Raw genomic sequence first — 15,366 nt, 5'->3', positions numbered from 1 at the left:
TAATACAGGATGTAACTCAGGATCAGTAATGTATGTACACAGTGACTGCACCAGCAGAATAGTGAGTGCAGCTCTGGAGTATAATACAGGATGTAACTCAGGATCAGTAATGTATGTACACAGTGACTGCACCAGCAGAATAGTGAGTGCAGCTCTGGGGTATAATACAGGATGTAACTCGGGATCAGTAATGTAATGTATGTACACAGTGACTGCACCAGCAGAATAGTGAGTGCAGCTCTGGGGTATAATACAGGATGTAACTCAGGATCAGTAATGTAATGTATGTACACAGTGACTGCACCAGCAGAATAGTGAGTGCAGCTCTGGAGTATAATACAGGATGTAACTCAGGATCAGTAATGTAATGTATGTACACAGTGACTGCACCAGCAGAATAGTGAGTGCAGCTCTGGAGTATAATACAGGATGTAACTCAGGATCAGTAATGTATGTACACAGTGACTGCACCAGCAGAATAGTGAGTGCAGCTCTGGGGTATAATACAGGATGTAACTCAGGATCAGTAATGTAATGTATGTACACAGTGACTGCACCAGCAGAATAGTGAGTGCAGCTCTGGGGTATAATACAGGATGTAACTCAGGATCAGTAATGTAATGTATCTACACAGTGACTGCACCAGCAGAATAGTGAGTGCAGCTCTGGAGTATAATACAGGATGTAACTCAGGATCAGTAATGTATGTACACAGTGACTGCACCAGCAGAATAGTGAGTGCAGCTCTGGGGTATAATACAGGATGTAACTCAGGATCAGTAATGTAATGTATGTACACAGTGACTGCACCAGCAGAATAGTGAGTGCAGCTCTGGAGTATAATACAGGATGTAACTCAGGATCAGTAATGTATGTACACAGTGACTGCACCAGCAGAATAGTGAGTGCAGCTCTGGGGTATAATACAGGATGTAACTCAGGATCAGTAATGTATGTACACAGTGACTGCACCAGCAGAATAGTGAGTGCAGCTCTGGAGTATAATACAGGATGTAACTCAGGATCAGTAATGTATGTACACAGTGACTGCACCAGCAGAATAGTGAGTGCAGCTCTGGGGTATAATACAGGATGTAACTCGGGATCAGTAATGTAATGTATGTACACAGTGACTGCACCAGCAGAATAGTGAGTGCAGCTCTGGGGTATAATACAGGATGTAACTCAGGATCAGTAATGTAATGTATGTACACAGTGACTGCACCAGCAGAATAGTGAGTGCAGCTCTGGGGTATAATACAGGATGTAACTCAGGATCAGTAATGTATGTACACAGTGACTGCACCAGCAGAATAGTGAGTGCAGCTCTGGAGTATAATACAGGATGTAACTCTGGATCAGTAAGGTAATTTATGTACACAGTGACTGCACCAGCAGAATAGTGAGTGCAGCTCTGGGGTATAATACAGGATGTAACTCAGGATCAGTAATGTAATGTATATACACAGTGACTGCACCAGCAGAATAGTGAGTGCAGCTCTGGGGTATAATACAGGATGTAACTCAGGATCAGTAATGTAATGTATGTACACAGTGACTGCACCAGCAGAATAGTGAGTGCAGCTCTGGGGTATAATACAGGATGTAACTCAGGATCAGTAATGTAATGTATGTACACAGTGACTGCACCAGCAGAATAGTGAGTGCAGCTCTGGGGTATAATACAGGATGCAACTCAGGATCAGTAATGTAATGTATGTACACAGTGACTTTTGAATAGTGAGTGCAGCTCTGGATCATAATGCAGGATAGTTCGTGTGACTTTTCACTGTTGCATAGTATTTGGGTTTCCCATAATTCACCTTGTAGCTTATTACGTTATCTCCTCCTTACAGTTTAATGTGTTCCTATATAACCCGCTGGGACGTGCAGTAACGTGGAACGTTCGTCTTCCTGTCAGTGGCGTCGTCTACACAGTAAAAGGCTCCTCGGGGGACGTTGTGCTCAGTGAGGTGAGATGTGAGGTTTTCCATCATACTGAGGAGTACTCTACTTTTTGTGATCTGTTTTGTAAGATTATTGATGGCGGGGAATAAATAAAAATATATATTTTTCTTGTGAGCGGCGAAGTTGTTGATTATTGTATCTTTTAATATATGAATGGGATTGTTTGGATTATTTTTTTCTCTTTTGTGGTTGGAGTTTGTCTGTCCACATCATCCCATCTTCCATTTTGCAGGTGACTCCGGTTTCTAATTTCACAAAAGCCGTCCGCAGGGACCAGGGAGCGGCCGAGCGAGAGCTGATATTCCAGGTGCAGATTCCTGCCTTAGGTTTCAGCAAGTTCTCCGTTCAGAAAGTGTCCGTGCAAGAGAGATTCTTCACCAAGACAAATACGAGGACGAGTCCTACAAAGATGGAGAATAAGGTGCGTCCTAGCATTATAATAATCCGCCGCTGCTTGTGTGAGTGATCCGCTGACTGTTTCCGCTCTCTCCAGTATTACAGAGTGGAATTTCACCCGGAAACCGGATTAATCTCCGCCATTCATAATCTGGAGAAGGGGATCTCTTTACCCGTAACACACAACTTTTACTGGTGAGAATCTTTATTACTGCAGCCTCCGCAGCTTTCGTCCTCCTGCCATCGTCCGGCGAGGTCAGTAAGCGAAATATTAAAAATATTGTCCGTGGAAGAAGGGGAGAAAAAAAGGAAAATTGGCTGCAGCAGTAAGGGGTTAACGATGGGGTGTAGTTTTTTTTTTTTTTTCATTGGCCCCATATGATAGCAATGTCTTAATGTATGAAAGTGCGTGTTAGTCATCATTCACCAGGACTACCACCCCTATCCTCCTGCAGGTATAACGCCAGTATTGGCAATGAGGATAGCGTGCAGACTTCTGGAGCTTATATCTTCAGACCCAACCAGTCCACCCCTTTCCCTGTGACGCAGACCGTCCGCAGTTACCTGGTGCAGGTAGAGTTCTCTTTTTCTTGTACACCGTGTGTTATCCGGCTGTAGACCGTTCTTCTGCAATGGCCGGCCTGCAGTCAGTAAGTGCGGTGTGATTGTGCGCAGAACACCCTGGTGCAGGAGGTCTACCAGAACTTCTCCTCCTGGTGCTCCCAAGTGGTCCGGCTGTACTCGGACCAGCGCCACGTGGAGCTGGAGTGGACGGTGGGGCCTATTCCTTTGGGGTGAGTGCAGACTTATTTTTTATGGGGATTCCAGGGTGCACCCCCATATCAGGGTATAAATGGCTTCTTCTCATTTCAGGGACAACAGAGGAAAAGAAGTGATCAGCCGCTTTGACTCCAAGTTACAGACCAATGGCATGTTTTATACGGATGCAAATGGAAGACAGGTTCTGCAGAGGAGGTGACTCTGCCTGTGGTGGAGGAGCAGACGCTGCGTCACTCGGCTCCCACCTCCCGTCTGTCGCCCTGTGGTGGAGGAGCAGACGCTGCGTCACTTGGCTCCCACCTCCCGTCTGTTGTCCTGTGGTGGAGGAGCAGACGCTGCGTCACTCGGCTCCCACCTCCCGTCTGTCGCCCTGTGGTGGAGGAGCAGACGCTGCGTCACTTGGCTCCCACCTCCCGTCTGTTGTCCTGTGGTAGAGGAGCAGACGCCGCGTCACTCGGCTCCCACCTCCCGTCTGTCACCCTGTGGTGGAGGAGCAGATGCCGCGTCACTCGGCTCCCACCTCCCGTCTGTCACCCTGTGGTGGAGGAGCAGACACCGCGTCACTCGGCTCCCACCTCCCGTCTGTCGCCCTGTGGCGGAGGAGCAGACAGTGTTGCCCCGCTTCCCCTCATATTTTTATTTTTTTCACATAGGCGAGACTTTCGGGAAACCTGGCCGCTGGTGCAGACTGAGCCCATAGCTGGAAACTATTACCCCGTGACCAGCCGGATCTATATGAAGGTAATCGATGATTAGAGTTGTCGGATGATAACTCCCATCAGCCCCGTCGTGCAGACTCTGACCACGCAGAGCGATTCTTTTCCCAGAGAAGCCATGTTACGTCCCTGTAGCCCCCCACTCATAGCAGTAGAGGTGTCTGAAGGGTCCATTTTGTCTTGCAGGACAAAAACATTCAGTTCACAGTATTGACGGACCGATCACAGGGAGGGTCCAGCATCACCGATGGGTCGCTGGAGCTGATGGTGAGCAACTGCAATGAATGTTAAAGAATTTTCTTTTATTTATTTATTTTTTGGGGGGAGGGGGCGTAATTTTGTCATTATAAAGGTGTTTACTTTTTCTACGTTCCTGATCTAACATGTACCCCATCTTTTTTTTCCTGCCAGCTTCACAGACGTCTCCTGTACGACGATGCCCGAGGGGTGGCGGAGCCGCTGCTGGAGCCCGGGCCGTACGGAGAGGGGATTGTAGTGCGGGGGAGACATTTGCTGCTGTTGGACTCCCCACAAGATTCTGCAGATTTGCATCGGACTCTGGCGCTCCAGGAATACATGTCGCCCCAAGTCATCCTTTCCTCTGGAGATGGGGTGCCCTATAGCTCGCAGGACGGCCCCACCAGCCAGGTGCGTGCCTCTGGGTTATATAATGGGGTCCCTCTGACATGTCTTACCGGTGGTGTCGCCATAGTCTGTAGTCACATCCCAGTCCTGTGTCTGAGGGGGTCCATGCAATGCGTGTGACCTCCCCTTCCATTATCAGACCCTATAAAATATCCTTTCCCTCTTCTATGTGCGCTTACCGTCTCACTTTGCCCCCAGTTCTCAGCGCTGCGGTCCCCGCTCCCCAGCAACGTGCACCTCCTCACTCTCGCTCTTCATGAACCAAAGCGGCTTCTCCTCCGGTTGGAGCACCCCTTCCAGGGCCACGAGAGCAGGAACTACTCCCAGCCGGTCACCATCAATCTCCAGGTGAGACCTCAGCCGATCCTTCCGGTATATAACGTGTGGACTCCCGCGTCCTGATCCGCTCCGATTTCTGATCACGCAGGATCTGTTCTCCACCATCGCCTTATCCGAGGTAGAAGAAATGACTCTGTCTGCAAATCTGCCGAAGAGCAAGATGAATCGTCTGCGCTGGAGATCGGAGGGAGGTGAGAGCCGGAGATGGGACCTAATCTTATCACTGCTTACAGATGGCGGTGCAGAATTCTGAGCGCAGCTCTGGGGGGGGACAAACTGATGTATCACAAATTCAGGAAAGAGATAAAAAAACTGACCATTTTATGTAGGTTTTAATGGATCAAAACAAAAGCTTTGCTGTAATAACATCAGATTTTTGGCCTCAGACACAGGCAGCTTATGTTAGAGGCTGTATTTTATCCTCTGCGAAACCTAACACCCCCCCCCCCCCCCCGGTCCACCGGGGGAAAAAAAAACACCGATTTCGGTGTGCAGCTCCTATGCCAAGTGATGCATCTCCCTGGTTGAGTCTCATCATTTAGTCATCATCTTCCTCAAGGCGCTGTAGGATAAGTTTGATGCAAGGTGTTTAAAAACAACGGTTGCAAAAGTATTCATACCCTTTAATGAAGCTGATTCTGCTCCAATATATTAATATATTTTTCTTTGCAGCTTCTGATTTGCCCCGAGGAGATGAGTCTTTGTTCCTGGACCCCACAAACATCACACTGAACCCCATGGAGATCCGCACCTTCCTGGCCACTGTCCAGTACAGAAAATACGCCGGTTGGGGGTAGTTGATCACAGCCGTCCCCCTATGGGGGTCTCCACAGCTGCCTTACTAACAATACCTTGTACTCTGTGTGACGGGGGTCAAATAAAATCTATTTTCAAAGAAAAAAAAAAATGTAATTTTCCTTTCCAAGGAAACGTTAAAAACCAGAAGTGTCCATCCAGAGTCTGAGGAGCCGTGCAGTAGTAGATAAAATCATGGTGCCCTCAGGAGGTTGTCAAATTATCTCCTGATGGAAGAGGGGTCCCGGGACACCCCCCAGAGTCCTCCAGAAAATGTGAGTAGCGGCAGCCATCGCCCAAGTCACAAGTACCCTGGAAAAGGCAAAGAGGGGAAAAAAATCAGATACTGGCGCGTCTTGGGCAGGATCTAAAATTATATATATATATATATCCACTTAAAATTAAACTATACTAGTTCGGTCCCACCATAATCGCACCGACAATCATTTCACCAAGTCACTTTTACAACACAAATCCTAAGACCATAACAATTTTTCACTTTTTTTTCCTGTACATTATATAGTAAAGTTAAAGATTATTTATAACCACCGAGTCCCACAAAATAATGAGCCTCATAGGGTAATCGGGAAAAATAGTTATGGCTCTGGAAGGAGAGGAAAAATAATAATAATTAAAAAAAAGTCACCCGGTCCAGTCAGAAAAGATAGATGCAGATTCTGCTGCACTGAGGCTAAATGCAGACACCCCCTTGCACGGTGGCTGCTCTTCCAGAATCTATTGCTGGGTGTATGTATATTGCCTCCTGCTGGCAGGGAGAGTGCATTGCTGGCTCATATCTAGAACCACAAGTCCCAGCCACTCACCTGTTTGTATTTCTTACACGTGAACTGTTTAAGGCTCAGATCTTCTGGGGCGACTTTCCTCTTGCTCTGATTATGTTTCCTCCTCTCATCCAGAGTCGTCGATATTCCTCCCCTGGAGACAATTCGGCATCAGTGATTCCAATATGAAGCAACACCAGACCCCTGCACTCAGCCTCCCAACCCCCGCACTCGGCCTCCAACCCTCGCCTCCAACCCCCCGCACTCAGCCTCCAACCCTCGTCTACAACCCCCGCACTCAGCCTCCAACCCTCGCCTACAACCCCCGCACTCAGCCTACAACCCTTACCTGCAACCCTCACACTCACCTACAACCCTCATCATCCTGAGCTGTACTGTCACAGATTGTGGATGTGCACAGTACAGTTGCTGAATACTGAGGCGCCATAGTTTTGGAGCAGTGTGCCCCGCATGGCACCATTATTAGCCCGGTGTGACAGACTCGGTACGTACCCCGCCTTGGCTCTGGCTTTTGGACCCCAGTTGGCCTCTGGATTTTCCTGAAATCTTTTTAATCCCATCCTTCGCGAGTTGGGATTTGCATCCTGTCGGATTTCAAAATTCGCCTCAATCCTGCAAATAATTCCCCCAGATTAGAGAGAGGAGGGACGGGGGTCTCGTGTGCGACTGACGGCCATAAGTGGCACCGCTCACCTACCTGGGCTCTGCCCCGAGGATGTGGTGGGCCGGGCAGCTCTCCGACAGCTTCTCCCTTTTCACTGGATTCAGTTTTTCCTGTTCGGGACATAATCACATCTCCGTGTAACACTGACACCCTGTAATCCGACACTTCATGGTCCCTAAATCCTGATAATCCAGCAAATGGCCCCAAGACTATAATCTCATATCACTCACTGATTAATAGGAAGCTCTCCCCTCTCGTTCTAAAGAGGTGCTGCAGCAGCTACAAAGTCCATTACAAGCTGCTGCGGAACGTGTAACATTAGCTTGATTACGGGCATTAATAAGCCCACTGGAATTTAGGACCCCCCGACAGAGACCAAGATGGCCGTCACTCAGATAAAGGTGCAGAACAGAATTTATAACTGAGGCCTTGCACGAATCATCCTTTAAAGGGATTTTCCAGTTTTGGACCCAAATGCATATTTTATTCCCTCGCTTTCCCCGGGTCCAGTGTTGACCCTCCACCGCTGCAGCTGATCACTGAGGTCAGTGATTGGTTACAGCAGTGTCGATGTGACATCAGGGCTGCAGATAACAGGCAGCACTGGACCTGGGGAGGATGAGTAAAGCCACTTTTTTTTACTTAAAACTGCAGCGGGACAAAAGTGTTTTTTCCAAAACTAGAAAACCTGTAAGATTCGTGCAGATGAAGAAATACAAGACTGGTAAAGTGGCTCACCCAGCATCTCATTATGTCCCAGATAACGGAGGGCGGAGCATCAGTTTTGATGGCGTTCTGGCAGGCGTGCGACAGCGAGACTTTATACCCAGCATGCAGCAGGGCAGACCTGGAAGACATGGGGTTAGTGATTGTGCACCACCTCTCGATAGATGCCGCCGCCAGGAATCCTGTCCCTGTGCTCCATGCAGGACGCAGACATGAGCGGCGCTGCACAACCGCTTTATGGCACTGCTGCAAACATAAGGAAGGGATGCAGGAACTCACCTGAACTGCAGCAGCGATGGCGTGCTACAGCGGACGGTGCTGCTCAGGTTGTCCAGGGTGTAATACAACGGGATATTCAGCTCCTGCCGAAAAATAAGATTAACCGCAATCAGCAGGCGGGTGAGCGAGAGTATGGCTCTGCCAGGGAATGTCCAGTAGGGGGCGCTCTCAGACCTCGGTCACCATGCTCAGCACTCCCTCTATCCTGTCCGAGGTCTTGAAGCGTTTGGGGTTTCTCTCGGACGCCGTCAGGACTTTCTGTACGAATGTTACATCGTGGAGGGGCTCGGCCCAGAGGGGTCCTCCGACCTGAAACACAAGACAGGGTAACACGGGGCGGCGGGTGCAGGACTGACGGCCACCATATAGCGGGCGGTCACCCTATAACGGGCGGCCACCCTATAACGGGCGGCCACCCTATAACGGGCGGTCACCCTATAACGAGCGGTCACCATATAACGGGCGGCCACCCTATAACGGGCGGTCACCCTATAACGAGCGGTCACCATATAACGGGCGGCCACTATATAACGGGCGGTCACCATATAACGGGGGTCACCATATAACGGGCGGTCACCATACCTGGTGCTTCTGTCTGCAGAACTCGCAGCTTGTCCCCACAGGAGGCCCGGACCCGGCCGAGTACTTCATACTGCGCAATGAGAGCGTGACATCCATTAACTCCAGCCCCAATGGCCACCAGGAGCCCTGCACAGTACTCGCTGTTATCAGCCACTTCAGGCTAGAGCCAATATTCTGCAGTGAGTGTCTGTAATTACCCAACAATTACGTCATTGCCGATGGGCCTGGGAAAAACACACTTTATGTGGTTTTAGTGGTTGAATGGCCTTAAAAGTGTTCTCCATACGCCAGCGCCGACGTATGAAGTTCCCATGGGCGACGAGGCTTTATAGGTTTCCGTCAAAGCTCTTCGATATGTAGTCTCACCTTACTGACCTGCGATTTATGTAAATTTCCCAGTCATTGAAGCAACTCACTTGTTTCCATGAGCCACGGCTCTCCCCATCCGCTGCAGATGGTACGTTCCGCAGCCCACACAATTGTACACCAGGGCTTGTTTACTATGGAGATAAATGGGGGGGTTACGGTTATCTTTTTTTTAGTTATAGATGCACTTGCGCAGTCTCCGGAGCAGCACTCACCTGGCGGACATCTTTACCTTGGCCTGTCCAGTGAAGACTCGCACAAACACTCGGATGTAGAAGTCGGCGGAGACGCTGAGCAGAGGAACAATGTAACGCTGGTAACAATTGGCGCGCAGATCTAAGCTGTGTAAGAGGATACGCAGGGCCTGGGGAAGGCGGAAAATAACACGAGGATCATCTACAATGAGGCGCAAATAGAAGCGGTGCACAATGGGAAACTCTGTAGACAGTGCAAGAGTACGGCGCCACCTAGTGGCATTAAAAGCAATAGTCTATCACTATAAGAACTGGTCCAGGAGTGTCGGTACATGCACAGTGGACGATCCCAAAATCTCACACCTATTGCCGTCTCTCACCATTTCATGGCAGAATCTGGACTTCAGGGACATGGAGCCATATTTGCCGTAGCATGTCTCCCCGCTGTTACCTGCGAGCACGGCCATGTCAGTGCAAGTAACACAGAGCAGCCCTGCGGAGGAGACAATATGTAACGGGAGGTGAGAGCATGGTATCACTATCAGTACAGATGCCTTTATGGTGGAACTCCTCAGCACAAATGAAGGGTTCCTAAAGAAAACGGCGCCATCTACCTCCTTCACCGACACTCTGCACCGCTGCATCCAGGAACATGGCAGGGCTGCCATAGGGATCGAGATCGATAACATCGAAGCGATCGTGTTTTCCCATCCGGTTATACATCAGCATCCTACAGGAAAAATAACACACAGTCACCACCAGAGGGTGCAGTGAGGCCTGGATATACACACGGTCACCACCAGAGGGTGCAGTGAGGCCTGGGCATACACATGCAGTCACCACCAGAGGGTGCAGTGAGGCCTGGATATACACACAGTCACCACCAGAGGGTGCAGTGAGGCCTGGGCATACACATGCAGTCACCACCAGAGGGTGCAGTGAGGCCTGGATATACACACGGTCACCACCAGAGGGTGCAGTGAGGCCTGGGCATACACATGCTGTCACCACCAGAGGGTGCAGTGAGGCCTGGATATACACACGGTCACCACCAGAGGGTGCAGTGAGGCCTGGATATACACACGGTCACCACCAGAGGGTGCAGTGAGGCCTGGGCATACACATGCAGTCACCACCAGAGGGAGCAGTAAGGCCTGGATATATACACGCATTCACAACCAGAGGGAGCAGTGAAGACAGGACATAGACACGCAGTCACCACCAGAGGGAGCAGTGAGGCCTATATAAATTCACGCAGTCACCACCAGAGGGAGCAGTGAGGCTTGGATATATACACGTAGTCACCACCAGATGGAGCAGTGAGGACTGGATATATACACGCAGTCACCACCAGAGGGAGCAGTGAGGCCTGGAAATATACACGCAGTCACCACCAGAGGGAGCAGTGAAGACTGGACATAGACACGCAGTCACCACCAGAGGGAGCAGTGAGGCCTGTACAAATACACGGTCACCACCAGAGGGAGCAGTGAAGCCTGTACAAATACATGCTGTCACCACCAGAGGGAGCAGTGAGGCATGTACAAATACATGCTGTCACCACCAGAGAGCGCAGTGAGGCATGTACAAATACATGCAGTCACCACCAGAGGGAGCAGTGAGGCCTGTACAAATACACGCAGTCACCACCAGAGGGAGCAGTGAGGCCTGTACAAATACACGCAGTCACCACCAGAGGGAGCAGTGAGGCATGTACAAATACATGCAGTCACCACCAGAGGGAGCAGTGAGGCCTGTACAAATACACGCAGTCACCACCAGAGGGAGCAGTGAGGCATGTACAAATACATGCAGTCACCACCAGAGGGAGCAGTGAGGCATGTACAAATACATGCAGTCACCACCAGAGGGAGCAGTGAGGCCTGTACAAATACATGCAGTCACCACCAGAGGGAGCAGTGAGGCCTGTACAAATACATGCAGTCACCACCAGAGGGAGCAGTGAGGCCTGTACAAATACACGCAGTCACCACCAGAGGGAGCAGTGAGGCATGTACAAATACATGCAGTCACCACCAGAGGGAGCAGTGAGGCATGTACAAATACATGCAGTCACCACCAGAGGGAGCAGCGAGACCTGTACAAATACATGCAGTCACCACCACAGGGAGCAGCGAGACCTGTACACGTGCACTAAGCTCCCTCACTCCCCCTAGTGGTGCCTTCGAGGAATACACACAGCCTAATGTGGTTTACGATGGCAGGAACGTTGTGTCCATTTTTTCCAAGTACACAAGTAATAAACAGCAATTACAGATAATTCCAGAGGAGGCGACTCAGTGACACAACCGCATTCCTGTGAATACTAATCATGTTATTATATATGTGCCCAGCTCCACCCGCAATGTCAGAACATAGTTTCTTTTGGTACATATAGAGTCCAAAATATCACTGCAATGTCCAATAGCAATGGCTGTGATGGCGGGAAAGTAATACTTGGCCTGACACTCCAATGGGGGCACTTCCAGAAAGTGGTCCAAAATCTGCCTCCTCGGCACCAACATGGGTCAGCAATGAAGCAACAGTGTAAATGGGTATCTTACACAAGTGCCCCTTCCCCCGTGCAAGGAAGGCAGGATTGTGGCAGATATATATCTTCTCCAAATTGCAACCTTTAACATTAAAGCAGTGAGTCCCTGCTTTCTTCGAAAAGCCATTGCCACCTCCATCCGTCATCTATTCGATTGTATAGAAACTTTTGATTTTAAGTTCCAGGCTTGGTGTCCCCTTCATTATCCCCGTGGGCTCACCTGGCATCACTATAGCTGGCACTCACAAGCTGCTCTACGCCATTGAACTGGATGTTTCTCTTGATCAGCTCCACTGCACTGGCAGAGAAGTCATTGGCCACAATGCTCTGCAGCCCGGGCACCTCCAGGGCAAAACGGATGGAACGGAGCCCAGACGCGGCCAGACCCTCCAGGACCCGCAGACCCTCCTGACAGAGAAATGGTGGGAGATACAAGTCCAGAATTTAGGTTGAGAGGAACTAAGAACATGTATCCACTTTTTTGTGCTTTCTTGGGGCTCATGCAGACGTCTGTGCCTCGGTCCGAGCATGGACTGCCTATGCACGGACTGGTCGGCGGCTCTCCCAACCCAGCTCTGAAGGGCCATAATGTTTCTATGAGACTGTCACGTTCGGGTCGAGAGACCAGAGACCTCTCAGTGCATTGTTGTGTGAGATCGGACCGAAATCCACGGACGTCTGCATGATCCCTTACCCCCCCATGGGTCGGTTTTTAATTAAAAGAAAAAAAGTTGCACAAAAAAAACATTTTGCCAAAATCAAAAATCCTGTGCCAACTGCTTAATCAGGTATTTGGCACGGATCTTGGAGATGCCCTCCTGACATATGACTGAGCACTCACTGGACAGGACTCTCCTACAGTCACACGGCGCCGCTCTGCAGGAGCCGGATTATCATCAGGGGCAGATATCTCACAGTCCTCTCCATTATCTGACAGATCCACCACCACTTTCTGCTGCTCCTTCTCCCCTGGCACCACCACTGCAGGAGAAAAGAAGATATAGACACCTCAGGATAAGGAGACAGTGACTCTAACCCAAAATATGCAGGGGCCCAAGTGGGAGAAGGGGGTCGGTTGCACTGCACGTACCTCAGTCGGGACGCTGCAAGAGATCATGCAGTTTTCTCCCACATTGGGGGCATGACCCCTGGGAACTGCATGTGCTCTGTAGATGCCTTTATGGTTAGTTAAGCATTTGCTTTTATTGAAGTATAATCTCAGGATTCAAAGTCACAACCTCAGGCAGGCAGTGAGCCTAGGAATGAGCTACAGATTGAGGATTTACTCTGCCTAAAGATCTAAATAGTATTCCTCTCCTTCCACACAGGCATATCATACTGGTACATAGAGATACATCTCTACATACTTTTATTTTAGGGATAGAACATAAAGATGTATTTTTTATTTTCAAAGTAAAAAACGAAGAAATCACAATAATCATATTCTTTTTACACTTTTTAAAACTGATCACAAATCTGTAAATAACATGGAAATATCGTAACAACGCATGTGTGTATCTTATGAATGTATATGTAGTGTGTGCCCAGACACAAGTCCTGTCCAGGGTCTGCTCTTGCAGTAACTCCTGCCTGTGCAGGGGCATTACAGAAGCCTCATACTCACGGTCGATGCCTTTCTCCGCCAGCTGCATACGAGCAAACTCTGTGAGGACAGCACAACTGAGGACAAAGCAGAAGAATATAAAGCAGATGTGCCACATGCACAAATGCAGATATACAGACTATCACCCTGCCTTTACGATGCATCTCGGCCCCTTAGTGAAACCCCTCAGGGCAGGATTCCACTTACGTCAGGTCTCGGTTGAACTCCTGCACTGGGTTATAAAACACTTGGTTGGCGCTGGGATAGATGACATTGGTTTTCCCCTCTGTGATAACAGTCTCTTCTTGGGTGGGTGCAGCCCCCTCCATCATGAACGCACAGAAAATCCTTGTCAGACTTTTGGAAGTGAAGACTGAAGCCCTCGGTGGGAGAGAATGGAGCCGATAAGCGATGGAGATCATCAGACGGAACTGAAGTGGAAAAATGTATCATTACTAGTAGCAGCACTGGTTATAGATCTAGGGGCTGTCTAGTTCCGGGAGATTCTCCATGTAGCTTTCTACTAGTAGGACAGCACCACTCTTGCCTGTGGTTGCATCTGGTATTGCAGCTCAGTCTCGTCCACTGGAATATCAGACACAGCCTGTTTTTTCTATAGGGCTTATAAGCACGTAGTTGTGAACTGCCTGCCTGTTCTGCCAGGCCACAATCTCTCCAGGCTCCTGACGGCCATTCTCCTGCTTGCTGTGATGTCACATTGACAGAGCAGCCCCTTCTCTTCCACTTCACTGTCAACAGAGCGTCACTGCCGAGGTCATGTGATTGACATCTGGCTGAGCCCAATGCAGAAATAAACATGATGTCAGTAGTGGCACTCTGTTGATAAAGCCGAGCAGAAGAGAAGGAGCTGCTCCGTCAACATTACGTCACAGGAAGAAGAAGAGTCGCCGGCCGGAGCGGTACGTGGACCTTTAAGAGTAAGAAAAGAAATCACAATCAACCATAAGAAGGGAGGGGATGTGGATAATTTCTTTTAGTTCTAAACTACAGTCCAAAGGGTTAAAACCTGCAGCATAAATTATTCCACTTGTGATATAAAGTCCGAACCACCGGAAAACTTCCACTCTGCTGGTGCTGAAAGTCACTGTGGGTATCTACCCTATGTGAACATGCCCTTAAGAGGTTTGTCCACGGCTGACGTAGGATCGGTCATCAATATTGGGTGCCGAACAATGGATATCTGCTCCGGTACTTAAAGGGACTGTCCAGTCTAAAAGTACAAGTGTGTAGTGACCCAGCGTGACTGCAGCCTTGTGGACACATCATGCGCTCGGTGTGTGCTGGGAGGATTCTCCGGTGACTGCAAGTCCACGATATACACTTCCCCGGTCACAATCCGACTAGACACTGAGCGAAGCCGTGCACGTCTAGTTGGATTGTGGCCGGGGGGGGAGTGAGCACGTCGCGTACTCGCAGTCACGTGATCTCCTCTACAATGAGCAGAGCGCGGCGGCCCCTGACGTGGTGTAGCGGACGCTGACAGTCATCGACGTGTTAGTCGTGCACAATCCCTCGGAAGGAGGCGCCACGGACGCTGGTTCTGCACATTCCGCCGCGCTGTGTGCACAGGTGTTATATATCGTACACACTGCGGCTTTAGAGCAGTTTCTAGCCTTCAGCTCTCATCAGGCTGACGGTTGTCAGGCCAAGGCAGGAGCTGTCGGGTTGCAACAGCTGTAAACCTGCGCACAGACATCTCCGGTCACGTCCCCTCCCTCCAGGCTGTGCACCGTCACTCGGTCACCTCCGCCGCCATCACACAGGTGCATCCCCCCCGGTCCCCTCATACAACCACCTCGCTAACACGCACAGCAGCATGTTCACCTGGGCGCCGCCATCTTGCGCCAGCCGACGCGTCACGTGACGCCTTCTAACCAATCAAACGCAAATCCGACGGCGTCCGAAGAGGATCAAACTTTCTCCCTGCGCGCTTTCTTC

The 15,366-nt window shown here is 49.9% G+C and overlaps 2 protein-coding genes across 8 annotated transcripts in view; one reads left to right on the top strand and one right to left on the bottom strand.

The window, feature by feature from the left end:
- The window catches only part of MAN2B1 (mannosidase alpha class 2B member 1), a 19,515-nt gene extending 13,764 nt beyond the window's left edge, over nt 1–5,751 (top strand). The window contains exons 13-24 of the mRNA XM_077261861.1: nt 1,857–1,973; nt 2,201–2,389; nt 2,462–2,559; nt 2,820–2,937; nt 3,040–3,158; nt 3,238–3,339; nt 3,798–3,885; nt 4,047–4,127; nt 4,272–4,508; nt 4,704–4,853; nt 4,933–5,035; nt 5,517–5,751. Coding sequence (XP_077117976.1) covers nt 1,857–1,973; nt 2,201–2,389; nt 2,462–2,559; nt 2,820–2,937; nt 3,040–3,158; nt 3,238–3,339; nt 3,798–3,885; nt 4,047–4,127; nt 4,272–4,508; nt 4,704–4,853; nt 4,933–5,035; nt 5,517–5,641 — 1,527 coding nt within the window. The 3' untranslated portion in view covers nt 5,642–5,751. The remainder of the gene's footprint in view (nt 1–1,856; nt 1,974–2,200; nt 2,390–2,461; nt 2,560–2,819; nt 2,938–3,039; nt 3,159–3,237; nt 3,340–3,797; nt 3,886–4,046; nt 4,128–4,271; nt 4,509–4,703; nt 4,854–4,932; nt 5,036–5,516) is intronic.
- On the bottom strand, nt 5,158–15,366 carry TRMT1 (tRNA methyltransferase 1). Of its 7 annotated transcripts, none has more exons than XM_077261868.1 (17): nt 15,253–15,366; nt 13,615–13,838; nt 13,429–13,484; nt 12,646–12,785; nt 12,025–12,212; nt 9,868–9,983; nt 9,634–9,746; nt 9,275–9,423; nt 9,110–9,193; nt 8,694–8,763; nt 8,286–8,420; nt 8,112–8,194; nt 7,845–7,953; nt 7,140–7,216; nt 6,935–7,054; nt 6,464–6,575; nt 5,158–5,951 (listed from the first exon to the last, which is right to left on the bottom strand). In XM_077261868.1, exons 2-17 carry the CDS (start codon nt 13,827–13,829, stop codon nt 5,844–5,846), a joined length of 1,875 nt encoding a protein of 624 aa, XP_077117983.1. In that variant the 5' UTR covers nt 13,830–13,838; nt 15,253–15,366; the 3' UTR covers nt 5,158–5,843. The 7 variants fall into 7 exon arrangements, with proteins under 7 accessions (XP_077117983.1, XP_077117982.1, XP_077117984.1 ...); XM_077261867.1 differs by having other exon boundaries at nt 15,239–15,348; XM_077261869.1 differs by having other exon boundaries at nt 15,224–15,320.

This window comes from Ranitomeya variabilis, chromosome 5 (genome assembly GCF_051348905.1).
Source record: "Ranitomeya variabilis isolate aRanVar5 chromosome 5, aRanVar5.hap1, whole genome shotgun sequence".
NCBI classification, from domain to species: domain Eukaryota; kingdom Metazoa; phylum Chordata; class Amphibia; order Anura; family Dendrobatidae; genus Ranitomeya; species Ranitomeya variabilis.
Note: the sequence above shows the minus strand (reverse complement) of the source record. Positions and strands in the feature narration are given on the sequence as shown.